Source organism: Babylonia areolata, chromosome 21, assembly GCF_041734735.1.
Source record: "Babylonia areolata isolate BAREFJ2019XMU chromosome 21, ASM4173473v1, whole genome shotgun sequence".
In the NCBI taxonomy this organism is placed as follows: domain Eukaryota; kingdom Metazoa; phylum Mollusca; class Gastropoda; order Neogastropoda; family Buccinidae; genus Babylonia; species Babylonia areolata.
In genome coordinates this window covers 818,160-831,733 of record NC_134896.1, presented here as the reverse complement: position 1 = coordinate 831,733, position 13,574 = coordinate 818,160, and the positions used below count along the sequence as shown (strand labels likewise).

Sequence of the window (13,574 nt, the reverse complement as noted above, 5' to 3'; positions counted from 1 at the left end):
TGTCTTCACTAGTATCCAATGTAGGTCACTGTGTTGTCTTCACCCATGTAGGTCACTGTGCTGTCTTTATGTTGTCTTCACTAGTATCCAATGTAGGTCATTGTGTTGTCTTTATGTTGTCTTCACTAGTATCCAATGTAGGTCACTGTGTTGTCTTTATGTTGTCTTCACTAGTTTCCAATGTAGGTCACTGTGTTGTCTTCACCCATGTAGGTCACTGTGCTGTCTTTATGTTGTCGTCACTAGTATCCAATGTAGGTCATTGTGTTGTCTTCACTAGTATCCAATGTAGGTCACTGTGTTGTCTTCACCCATACCCTATGTAGGTCATTGTGTTGTCATTATGTTGTCTTCACCAATATCCGATGTAAGTCATATTGTGTTGTCTTCACCCATACCCTAGGTCATTGTGTTGTCTTCACCCATACCCCATGTAGGTCACTGTGTTGTCATTATGTTGTCTTCACCAATATCCGATGTAAGTCATTGTGATATCATTATGTTGTTTTCACGAATACCCCATGTAGGCCACTGTGTTGTTTTCACCAATACCCCATGTAGGCCACTGTGTTGTTGATAACAGACTGTGTGTGTTGTCAGGTACCCAGCTTTCCTGTGTACACGCGATCAGGGGAGGTGACTGTGTGGCTGGATCTGCTGAAGAAGGGACACTACTCCCCGGAGCAGCTGGAGAAGTTGGTGGGCTTCCATCACTTTGTCTTCTCCTCCGTGCTGCACCTGGAGAAGGACCCCATGCTCTTCTCCCCGGAGTCGGCCAACGTAGGGCTGCTCATCGTGCCACTCAACACTCACACTGGTTAGTACACCCCCATCCCCCTCAACACCATTGGTTAGTACCCTCCATCTTTACACAGTGGTCAGTACCCTTCTCTTCCACACTCTCTGGTCAGTACCCTCCCCTTTAACACACAGTGGTTAGTACCCTTCTCTTCGACACTCTCTGGTCAGTACCCTATCCCTCAACACACAGTGGTTCTTATCCTACACCTCAACTCACAGTGACCTCATCACGCAGTGGTTCTTACCCTCTCCCTCATCACGCAGTGGTTCTTACCCTCTCCCTCATCACGCAGTGGTTCTTACCCTACACCTGAACACACAGTGGTTCTTACCCTACACCTCATCACGCAGTGGTTCTTACCCTACACCTGAACACACAGTGGTTCTTACCCTACACCTGAACACACAGTGGTTCTTACCCTCTCCCTCATCACGCAGTGGTTCTTACCCTCTCCCTCATCACGCAGTGGTTCTTACCCTACACCTGAACACACAGTGGTTCTTACCCTACACCTCATCACGCAGTGGTTCTTACCCTCTCCCTCATCACGCAGTGGTTCTTACCCTACACCTGAACACACAGTGGTTCTTACCCTACACCTCATCACGCAGTGGTTCTTACCCTCTCCCTCATCACGCAGTGGTTCTTACCCTACACCTCATCACACAGTGGTTCTTACCCTACACCTCAACACACAGTGGTTCTTACCCTGCACCTCAACACACAGTGGTTCTTACCCTACACCTCATCACACAGTGGTTCTTACCCTACACCTCAACACACAGTGGTTCTTACCCTACACCTCATCACACAGTGGTTCTTACCCTCTCCCTCATCATGCAGTGGTTCTTACCCTACACCTCAACACACAGTGGTTCTTACCCTACACCTCATCACACAGTGGTTCTTACCCTACACCTCATCACACAGTGGTTCTTACCCTCTCCCTCATCACGCAGTGGTTCTTACCCTGTGAATGGAGCTTTGTTGTGTGCAGATGGCCAGCTGGACATTGAATAGAGCTTTGTTGTGTGCAGATGGCCAGCTGGACATTGAATGGAGCTTTGTTGTGTGCAGATGGCCAGCTGGACATTGAATGGAGCTTTGTTGTGTGCAGATGGCCAGCTGGACATTGAATGGAGCTTTGTTGTGTGCAGATGGCCAGCTGGACATTGAATGGAGCTTTGTTGTGTGCAGATGGCCAGCTGGACATTGAATGGAGCTTTGTTGTGTGCAGATGGTTGGCTGGACATTGAATGGAGCTTTGTTGTGTGCAGATGGCCAGCTGGACATTGAATGGAGTTTCGTGGAGCAAGTGAACCAGAAGAGCATCGTGCAGAAAGGAAATGTTTTTGACGGCAACCGCCAGGAGTTCCAGTTCCAGCAGCGACAGTTTGAGGATGCGGTGGTGATGCCGTCCTACCGCAACATGGACCAGCCGCAGCACTTCTACGTGGCGGAGATTCGGCACGACCTCTCCCCCCTGTCCCCGTTCCCGTCCCCGGAGCTGTACAAGACGTTTGCAGCGTACTACACGACCAAGTACGGCCTGACGCTGACCAACATGGACCAGCCCCTACTGGACGTCGACCACACCTCTGCTCGCCTGAACCTGCTGACCCCGCGCTACATGAACCAGAAAGGTCGTGCCCTGCCCACTTCCAGTCAGGAGACCAAGAGAGCGCGGCGGGAGAACCTGCAGCAGAAACAGATCTTGGTGCCCGAGCTGTGTGACATCCACATCTTCTCCGCCTCCTTGTGGAGGAAAGCCGTGTGCCTGCCAGCCATTTTGTACCGCATGAATTACCTGCTCCTGGCCGAGGAGCTGCGGAAGCAGATCGCCGGGGAGACGGGCATCGGCAAGGTGGACCTGGACCCTGACTTCCGCTTCCCACGCCTGGACTTTGGGTTTGAAACCAACCCTGAAAAACTGCAGCTGGCCGACCAGAGCACGTCAGAGCCAGCCGCTGACCAGGACAGTGCTGTCACCACACACACACAGAAAGCTGGAGGCACAGCAGAGGATCAGGGAGAGAAAGCTGGCATTGTCACAGGCATAGACACGGTGAAGAAAGATGTGGGTGGGGAGGGGAAGAGTGAAGATGACAGACAGACAGAGGAAGACAGTGGCAAGAGAGCAGCACAGAATGTCCGCGAGATGACGGGTGACGATGGTAGGTCAGAGGTCATCAGGGCAGCAGCTCCTGGAGATGTGAGTCCTGACGAAGACAGGACAGACACTGGAGCATCGTCTGATTCCGACTCTGGTGTGGTGCTCAGCGAGTCTGAAGGTGGACGGAAAAACACGGCCTGTGTGGGCAACAACAGACTGAGGGAGGAGGAGGGTAGTGCAGAGAATGTTTTACATTGTTCAGTGTGTGTGTCGGACAGTACTGTGTGTGTGACAGGCACAGTGAGAGACACCTGTTCACACAGACCGACTGGTGTTGTAACAGCTGGTCAGGGAGGGAACGTGACCACAGCAAGGGATAGTATATCTATACGGCACGGCACAGACAGTAGTTCCACTCTGCAGGGCACAGACAGTAGTTCCTTATTGCATGGCACAGACAGTAGTTCCACTCTGCAGGGCACAGACAATAGTTCCACTCTGCAGGGCACAGACAGTAGTTCCACTCTGCAGGGCACAGACCTCTGTGTGGAGAGTGGCAACAAGGGTCAGTGTGAGGTATTTGTCACTCCATCCTCCTCCAGGAATCCCTCCCCCACACCCTCAGAATCTGACAGCGAGTATGAAGATGCTGTGGACTTTGGTTCTGATGCAGCACAGCCCTCAGCTTCTTCCAGTGGTGAACAAGGCTCCTGTGTGGACTCCTCTCTCCTGCATGAGGGGGGCGAGGATGGATTAAATCAGAGCCATGGAAGTGTCACTGTCATCCCTGCTGAGTGCAGCATGAATGCAAAGGACAGTGGTTCCTCGGTGCCTGCCTGTGTGTGTGACAGTGGTTCCCCTGTGTACACCTGTGTGTGTGGTGGTGCCCTGAGCTCTGACTGCAGGTCCAGCAGTGTGGAGGGACCACAGCCAGCAGACCAGAGGGAAGTCCACCCGAGGTCCTATCTTTCCTCACCTCCCTCTTCTGCTCCTGACCCGTCCACATCCCCCACACCCAACAGTGCCCACACCAACCACGCAGTCATCGTAGAGGAGTGTCAGGACTCCCAGCCCATCAGCAACAGCAGAAAGGGGAGTGTGGAGGAGTGTGAGGAGTTCCTGGACGTGACTGGCACCAGCAGCAGCGGCAGCAGGAAGTGGCGCCCCCACCTCCCCAACCACTCTGACACCTCCTCCTTCACCCTGCCGGGGAATCATGTGCACATCACCTTCGACCCCATGAGAGAGGGCAAGGACAGCGGGCTGGACAGGGACTGGGCCCACACCACCGCCTCCACCAACTCTGGGATAGAGTGGGGATGCGGGGAAAGCCTGACCACCTTTGAGGTTTCTGGCAGCTTGGAGGAAATGTCTGCCTCAGAGAGCCAAAGTGCTGCATCCTCCAGTGCATTCACAGTACAGGCTTCACAAGACACAGTGATGCCATCATCTGTACACCCTCCCTGTGACACTCCTCCACAAGACACAGTGATACCATCATCTGTACACCCTCCCTGTGACACTCCTCCACAAGACACAGTGATGCCATCATCTGTACACCCTCCCTGTGACACTCCTCCACAAGACGTCCCATCATCACTGACATCTGTACACCCTCCCTGTGACACTCCACAAGACACAGTGATACCATCATCTGAACACCCTCCCTGTGACATTCCTCCACAAGACACAGTGATACCATCATCTGTACACCCTCCCTGTGACACTCCTCCACAAGACGTCCCATCATCACTGACATCTGTACACCCTCCCTGTGACACTCCTCCACAAGACACAGTGATACCATCATCTGTACACCCTCCCTGTGACACTCCTCCACAAGACGTCCCATCATCACTGACATCTGTACACCCTCCCTGTGACACTCCTCCACAAGACGTCCCATCATCACTGACATCTGTACACCCTCCCTGTGACACTCCACAAGACACACCATCATCACTGACATCTGTACACCCTCCCTGTGACACCCCTCCACAAGACGTCCCATCATCACTGACATCTGTACACCCTCCCTGTGACACCCCTCCACAAGACGTCCCATCATCACTGACATCTGTACACCCTCCCTGTGACACCCCTCCACAAGACGTCCCATCATCACTGACATCTGTACACCCTCCCTGTGACACTCCACAAGACACACCATCATCACTGACATCTGTACACCCTCCCTGTGACACCCCTCCACAAGACACACCATCATCACTGACATCTGTACACCCTCCCTGTGACACTCCTAGTCTTCCACAAGACACACCATCATCACTGACATCTGTACACACACCCTGTGACACCCCTCCACAAGACGTCCCATCATCACTGACATCTGTACACCCTCCCTGTGACACTCCACAAGACACACCATCATCACTGACATCTGTTCACACACAAGAAGGAAATCCTGCCGCCAGCACTGACACTGGGGTACAAGAAGGAAATCCTGCCGTGACTATCAGTGGCCTATCTAATTCATGTGCCAATGTTTCTTTGCCAGATACTCACTGCACAAATAAATCCACAAAAACAGCGGAGACCTTGTGCTCTGAACAGTCGGTTACATCGCCAGAGGATAAATTGACAAAGTGTGCAGAAACAGCAGAGAGTGAGGATAGTGAGGAGTGTGGGTGGGGTGGGGAAGACGCTCGTCCAGCCAGTGAATGGCTGCAGTTTGTGGAAAGTCAGTCAAACCGCAGTCTGGGTCCCTGTGTTGTGAACAGTCTGGATGAGGGGAGGTACAATCAGATTTCTGACACTGACATGGAGCACACAGAATTCAGTGCATTGACTACCAGCACAACAACACAACACTCTATACACATGGACACATCACACACAAACGCACACAGAGATAATGAGGGAATCACAGAAACACAGCACACAACACGCACAGACACACACAGAGACAGTTATGAAATCACAGAAACACAGCACACAACACGCACAGACACACACAGAGACAGTTATGAAATCACAGAAACACAGCACACAACACGCACAGACACACACAGAGACAGTTATGAAATCACAGAAACACAGCACACAACATGCACAGACACACACAGAGACAGTGATGAAATCACAGAAACACAGCACACAACATGCACAGACACACACAGAGACAGTGATGAAATCACAGAAACACAGCACACAACACACACAGACACACACAGAGACAGTGATGAAATCACAGAAACACAGCACACAACACACACAGACACACACAGAGACAGTGATGAAATCACAGAAACACAGCACACAACACACACAGACACACACAGAGACAGTGATGAAATCACAGAAACACAGCACACAACACACACAGACACACACAGAGACAGTGATGAAATCACAGAAACACAGCACACAACACACACAGACACACACAGAGACAGTTATGAAATCACAGAAACACAGCACACAACACACACAGACACACACAGAGACAGTGAGGGAATGAGAGGAGCCAAGCAGCATCCAGACAGTAGGGACATGATGGAAGAAGAAGGAGAGGCAGACAATGGTTCGATCCCCTCAGTATCCAGTGCACAGGCACAAGGCAGCGGGAAGGGGCACAGCACCGAAGACTGCAACACTCCCCCCTCCGCCTTCCCCATTGGCAACTGGAACAGGGAGCAGCAGAGGGTGAGGAGGAGCGAGGTGGAGGGTGGTGAGGGAGAGGGTGTGAAGGAAGAGGGTGAGGGTGGGGGAGGGCTGATCCGGCTGGATGAAGAGGAAGACCTGGCCATCTTCGTGGGCCCCAGCCCCTGTCTGCTGCTGCAGGCCCTCACCATGTCCAACGCCAACGACTTCTTCAGTCTGGAGCGCCTGGAGACCATCGGAGACTCCTTCCTCAAGTACGCCATCACTGTCTACCTCTACTGCACCTACCCTGCCACGCATGAGGGCAAGCTCAGCTATCTGCGCAGTAAGCAGGTCAGTCAGTCCGTCTGTGTACAATGATGTACATGTGTGTGAAGGGTGCTGTTTGTGTGTGTGTGTGTGCAGTGCTGTGTGTGTGTGTGTGAACAGTATCAGTATTAGTATCGGTAGCTCAAGGAGGCGTCACTGCGTTCGGACAAATCCATATACGCTACACCACATCTGCCAAGCAGATGCCTGACCAGCAGCGTAACCCAACGCACTTAGTCAGGCCTTGAGAAGAAAAAAAAAAAATCTATCTATATATATATATATAAGCGTACATACATAAATAAATAAATAATAATTAAAAAAGATAGTAGTAATGAAAAAAAATGATAAAATAATAATAATAATAAATAAATAATTAAATAAGACAACAATGATGATAAATAAGCAATTTGGTGTCATATACTGTACCATGTCAAACTGATGCAAACTAGGCCCATTGGTTTGCTCTGCTTGGCCAAATTTCGCGCGGCTAACGGTGAAAAGACGGGCCCACCCGCTCTCAGCCAATCAAACGCCTCTAAAAACTAGCAAATAAATATAAAACATGAAGACACACATTCACACATACACCCACACATGCATAACAGATATGCCCCAAAAACGCAGTTTCATAGATATGAAAGCACAGTCAAATACATATAAACATACATGAGCTCCAACACACACACACACACACACACACACACCACAAATTTCCCTGCACCTCCTCTACCCCCTCCAGTGAGTGTGAACAGTACTGTGTGTGTGAACAGTGCTGCGTGTGAACAATGCTGTGTGTGTGTGTGAACAGTATTGTATTTGTACATGTGTGTGAACAGTGATGTATCTGTGTGTGTGAACAGTGCTGTATAGTGTATGTGCTGTGCATATGTGTGAACAGTGCTGTGTGTGTGTCTCTGTGAAGAGTGGATTGCTTGTGACACCAGAGAGCTGGCAGTTGACGTGAAGTGCAGTGTGGGGAGCAGCAGAATGGAGAAGGTATGGAAGACCTGTGCCTTGATACAGGATGATAGGGAATACACACTGTTGCATGATGCTGTTCATACTGTCACTTGTAGGTCAGCAACTACAACCTGTACCGACTGGGACGGCGGAAGGGTCTGGCAGAACGCATGGTGTCCACCAAGTTCGAACCCTACGAGAACTGGCTGCCCCCGTGCTATGTCATCAGTGAGGACCGCAGGCGAGGCCCCGTCCCCAAGGTTGTCATAGCAACATGTAATCCTAAACTGTCAGCAGCGGCACCAGTCAACTTCCTGCTGGAGGAGGAGGAGACAGAGACAGGTGGGAGGGAATGATGTGGATGGTACAGACAGGTGTGACACAGAGACAGGTGGGAGGGAATGATGTGGATGGTACAGACAGGTGTGACACAGAGACAGGTAGGAGGGAAGATGTGGATGGTACAGACAGGTGGGAGAGACAGGTGGGAGGGAAAGATGTGGATGGTACAGACAGGTGTGACACAGAGACAGGTGGGAGGGAAAGATGTGGATGGTACAGACAGGTGGGAGACAGAGACAGGTGGGAGGGAATGATGTGGATGGTACAGACAGGTGTGACACAGAGACAGGTGGGAGGGAATGATGTGGATGGTACAGACAGGTGGGAGAGACAGGTGGGAGGGAAAGATGTGGATGGTACAGACAGGTGTGACACAGAGACAGGTGGGAGGGAAAGATGTGGATGGTACAGACAGGTGGGAGACAGAGACAGGTGGGAGAGAAATATGTGGATGGTACAGACAGGTGTGACACAGAGACAGGTGGGAGGGAAAGATGTGGATGGTACAGACAGGTGGGAGAGACAGGTGGGAGGGAATGATGTGGATGGTACAGACAGGTGTGACACAGAGACAGGTGGGAGGAAATGATGTGGATGGTACAGACAGGTGTGACACAGAGACAGGTGGGAGGGAAAGATGTGGATGGTACAGACAGGTGTGAGAGACAGGTGAGAGGGAAAGATGTGGATGGTACAGACAGGTGTGAGACAGAGACAGGTGGGAGGGAAAGATGTGGATGGTACAGACAGGTGTGAGACAGAGACAGTGGGAGGGAATGATATGGATGGTACAGACAGGTGTGAGAGACAGGTGGGAGGGAATGATGTGGATGGTACAGACAGGTGTGAGACAGAGACAGGTGGGAGAGAAATATGTGGATGGTACAGACAGGTGTGAGAGACAGGTGGGAGGGAAAGATGTGGATGGTACAGACAGGTGTGAGAGACAGGTGGGAGGGAAAGATGTGGATGGTACAGACAGGTGTGACACAGAGACAGGTGGGAGGGAAAGATGTGGATGGTACAGACAGGTGTGACACAGAGACAGGTGGGAGGGAAAGATGTGGATGGTACAGACAGGTGTGAGAGACAGGTGGGAGGGAAAGATGTGGATGGTACAGACAGGTGTGAGAGACAGGTGGGAGGGAATGATGTGGATGGTACAGACAGGTGGGAGAGACAGGTGGGAGGGAAAGATGTGGATGGTACAGACAGGTGTGAGACAGAGACAGGTGGGAGGGAATGATGTGGATGGTACAGACAGGTGGGAGACAGAGACAGGTGGGAGGGAAAGATGTGGATGGTACAGACAGGTGTGAGAGACAGGTGGGAGGGAAAGATGTGGATGGTACAGACAGGTGTGAGACAGAGACAGGTGGGAGGGAAAGATGTGGATGGTACAGACAGGTGTGACACAGAGACAGGTGGGAGGGAAAGATGTGGATGGTACAGACAGGTGTGACACAGAGACAGGTGGGAGGGAAAGATGTGGATGGTACAGACAGGTGGGAGACAGAGACAGGTGGGAGGGAAAGATGTGGATGGTACAGACAGGTGGGAGACAGAGACAGGTGGGAGGGAAAGATGTGGATGGTACAGACAGGTGTGAGACAGAGACAGGTGGGAGGGAAAGATGTGGATGGTACAGACAGGTGGGAGACAGAGACAGGTGGGAGGGAAAGATGTGGATGGTACAGACAGGTGTGACACAGAGACAGGTGGGAGGGAAAGATGTGGATGGTACAGACAGGTGTGAGAGACAGGTGGGAGGGAAAGGTGTGGATGGAACTGAGAAAGTGGGCTAGTTGTGTGTGCTTGAGTTGATGTTCATTGTTGACAGGAAATCATATGATTAGAGTCAGTTGTATCTTGAAAGACAGAGAGAGAAAATATGTCTACAGCATACCCTGCCTTCAGAACATGAACATTTGGAAAATGAAACAGATTGTGACCACATTGATGAGATGATGGTGAATGTGACAACACTAATGATGATGGTGACTGCAATGATTATGTTGACGATGGTGGTGACAACACTGATGATGATTATGATAATGGTGATGACACTGATGAAGATGGTACCACAATGATAATGCTGATGATGGTGATGACAATAATGATGATGATGATGGTAACGACACTGATGATGATGATGACAACACTAACGATGGTGATGATGGTGATGAAACTGATGATGATAGTGATCACAATAACAACAATGATGATGATGTTGACGACAGAAGCAGAGCGGAAGGAGACGGAGGCCTTCCAGCAGGAGCTGGCGGAGATTGACCAGCAGCAGGCTCAGGACCAGCAGCGAGAGCTGAGTGGGGGTGGCCACAAGACGGCCATGACGGCCTACAGTCTCCAGCTGCACCACGGCATCCCCGACAAGAGCGTGGCTGACTGTGTGGAGGCTCTGATTGGATGCTACCTCACCACCTGTGGCAAAAAGGCGGCCTTGACCTTCATGGCCTGGCTGGGGCTCAAGGTGCTGCCGCGCCGGCGTCAAGCCAAACAGGACGACCAAGAAGTGAGTCTGTGGCAGTGCGGTGTGGTGTGGTGTGGTGTGGTGTGGTGTGGTGTGGTGTGGCAGGTAGCACACTGGTGAGGTTGCAAAAATTTATCAGTCAGACATGTCAGTCCTGCTACTGTCAACTGCGGCGCATCAGTGCCATCTAGAAATATCTGTCCACTGACGCAACATCTAGACTTGTCGTTTCTCTCATTCTCTCTCGCCTTGACTACTGTAACTCTCTATTGTCTGGTTTGCCTGCTTCATCCATTCATTCCCTTCAGCGCATACAAAAGTATGCTGCCCGACTCGTCCTCAGAAAGAAAAGATCTGAGCACATCACTCCTCTTTTGCAACATCTCCACTGGCTCCCTGTCACACACCGAATAAAGTACAAGATCAGCACTCTGTGTTATAGATGTATTCACAAAACTGCCCCTTCCTATCTCTGCGGGTGCCTTCACCTCTACACTCCATCTCGCTCACTACGATCGGCTTCGGATCCACTCTGTTTACGCATACCCAGATTCAAACACTCGACTGTTGGCCGCCGTTCTTTCTCTGTCTCTGGACCTTGCGATTGGAATGAACTTCCTCTTTCACTTCGTCAAGTCTCCACACTCAGCTCTTTCAAGTCTGGCCTTAAAACCCACCTCTTCCCAAAATAGCCTCCCTTGCCTGCCTATTGCTTGTCTTTAGTTTCTACAGTTTTAGAGTTATGCATGCGTGAGAATGACTGGTGCGAAAGCGCTTTGATTTGTCTCTGCACAAGATTCAGCGCTATATAAATACCATTATTATTATTATTATTATTGTACAGGTGAGGTGGCGGGTAGCACACATTTCAAGTATCATGCAGGTGAGGTGCATCACATAGGTGATTTGGCAGGTATCACACAGGTGTCATACTGGTCAGGTGTCACACACTTGAGGAATCACACAGGTCAGGTATCACACAGGTGAGATGGCAGTTATAAGAGGCCACTTATCACACAGGTGAGGTGTCACACAGGTGAGGTGGCAGTTATAAGAGGCCACTTATCACACAGGTGAGGTGTCACACAGGTGAGGTGGCAGTTATAAGAGGCCACTTATCACACAGGTGTCACACAGGTGAGGTGGCAGTTATAAGAGGCCACTTATCACACAGGTGTGGTGGCAGTTATAAGAGGCCACTTATCACACAGGTGTCACACAGGTGAGGTGGCAGTTATAAGAGGCCACTTATCACACAGGTGAGGTGTCACACAGGTGAGGTGGCAGTTATAAGAGGCCACTTATCACACAGGTGTCACACAGGTGAGGTGGCAGTTATAAGAGGCCACTTATCACACAGGTGAGGTGTCACACAGGTGAGGTGGCAGTTATAAGAGGCCACTTATCACACAGGTGTCACACAGGTGAGGTGGCAGTTATAAGAGGCCACTTATCACACAGGTGAGGTGTCACACAGGTGAGGTGGCAGTTATAAGAGGCCACTTATCACACAGGTGTCACACAGGTGAGGTGGCAGTTATAAGAGGCCACTTATCACACAGGTGAGGTGTCACACAGGTGAGGTGGCAGTTATAAGAGGCCACTTATCACACAGGTGTCACACAGGTGAGGTGGCAGTTATAAGAGGCCACTTATCACACAGGTGAGGTGTCACACAGGTGAGATGGCAGGTATAGCACAGGTGAGGTATCACACAGGTGAGTTGTCACACGGGTCAGGTATCATGCAGGTCTGGTATCACAGGTGAGGTTGCAGGTATAACACAGGTCAGTTATCACACAGGTGAGGTGTCACACAGGTCAGGTATCGCATGGGTGAGGTGTCACACAGGTCAGTTATCACACAGGTGAGGTGTCACACAGGTCAGTTATCACACAGGTGAGGTGTCACACAGGTGAGGTATCACACAGGTCAGGTATCACATGGGTGAGGTGTTTTACAGCTCAGGTATCACACGTCAAGCTGGAGATGAAATAATGTCAGTTTTCAATGAAACTCCCCATTTAAAAAAGATATTTAAAGAATTCTCAAACAACGTTGTGTATGTTTTTATCACTTTGTCACTTTGCATTCAATACATCCTGCACAAACTTACAGGTGATAAACTAAAAGGTGGACCCAGACCAGTTTGTCTGTCATTAACTATTGCTGAAAAGAAAATCACAATTTAGTACATAACATGGATGGTAATTATACAGAAGGAAAGGCAATGGAACATGTCTTTCAATGCATAGCCCCCATACGGTAAGCAATACAGCTGGTCACTGGAGGATGTGTTTGCTATGCATGTAGAGTGATGAGGGTTGAAATCTTAGCAAACAGGCAACACAACAGAGTGAAATCAATATTAGTGTTAAGGTCTACACCGAACACGTTCAACATGAATACACTGTTCACCCATGACCAGCCTGAAAACCACAAGAAGTCTTCAGCTTGATGAAGCCCAGCTGTGAACCTTGGCGGCCACCCAACCCCTGACCCCCAACCCCTGACCTCCCAACCCTGACCCCCTAACTGACCCCCCAACCCCTGACCTCAAATGAATGATACCCTTCTGTTGTAAAGTTCAGAAATGTTCTTTATGAATTGCCCCATACATATGTCACTATTGTCAGTATTATGAAACTTTAGAAAGAAAATTGATCTGATCTGTTTTTGTGTGTGTGTGTATGTGTGTGTGTGTGTCAGGGCAAGGTGAGGGTGTTCCCAGAGCTGCCATGCCCCCCCTCCCCCTTGCTGTGCAGTGTGGAGGGGGCCCCTCAGTTGCTGGAGCACCTGCTGGAGGGCTACGAGGAGTTTGAGGCTCGGATCCACTACCGCTTCCGTGACCGCTCCTACCTTCTGCAGGCCTTCACCCATGCTTCCTACCACTACAACTACATCACCGACTGCTACCAACGGTCTGTCTG

The 13,574-nt window shown here is 50.5% G+C and overlaps 1 protein-coding gene across 4 annotated transcripts in view; it reads left to right on the top strand.

Annotated features, from left to right (window-relative positions):
• Positions 1-13,574, top strand: part of LOC143296243 (endoribonuclease Dicer-like) — a 65,396-nt gene that overhangs the window by 31,586 nt on the left and 20,236 nt on the right. For 3 of the 4 annotated variants that reach the window (XR_013057113.1, XM_076608076.1, XM_076608077.1), the window contains exons 11-15: positions 601-817; positions 2,080-6,872; positions 7,928-8,153; positions 10,394-10,686; positions 13,354-13,565. Coding sequence is in view for 3 of the 4 variants with exons in the window: in XM_076608076.1 (XP_076464191.1) it covers positions 601-817; positions 2,080-6,872; positions 7,928-8,153; positions 10,394-10,686; positions 13,354-13,565 (5,741 nt within the window). In the remaining variant the exon portion in view is untranslated. The remainder of the gene's footprint in view (positions 1-600; positions 818-2,079; positions 6,873-7,927; positions 8,154-10,393; positions 10,687-13,353; positions 13,566-13,574) is intronic. The other variant, XM_076608078.1, reaches the window with a different exon arrangement.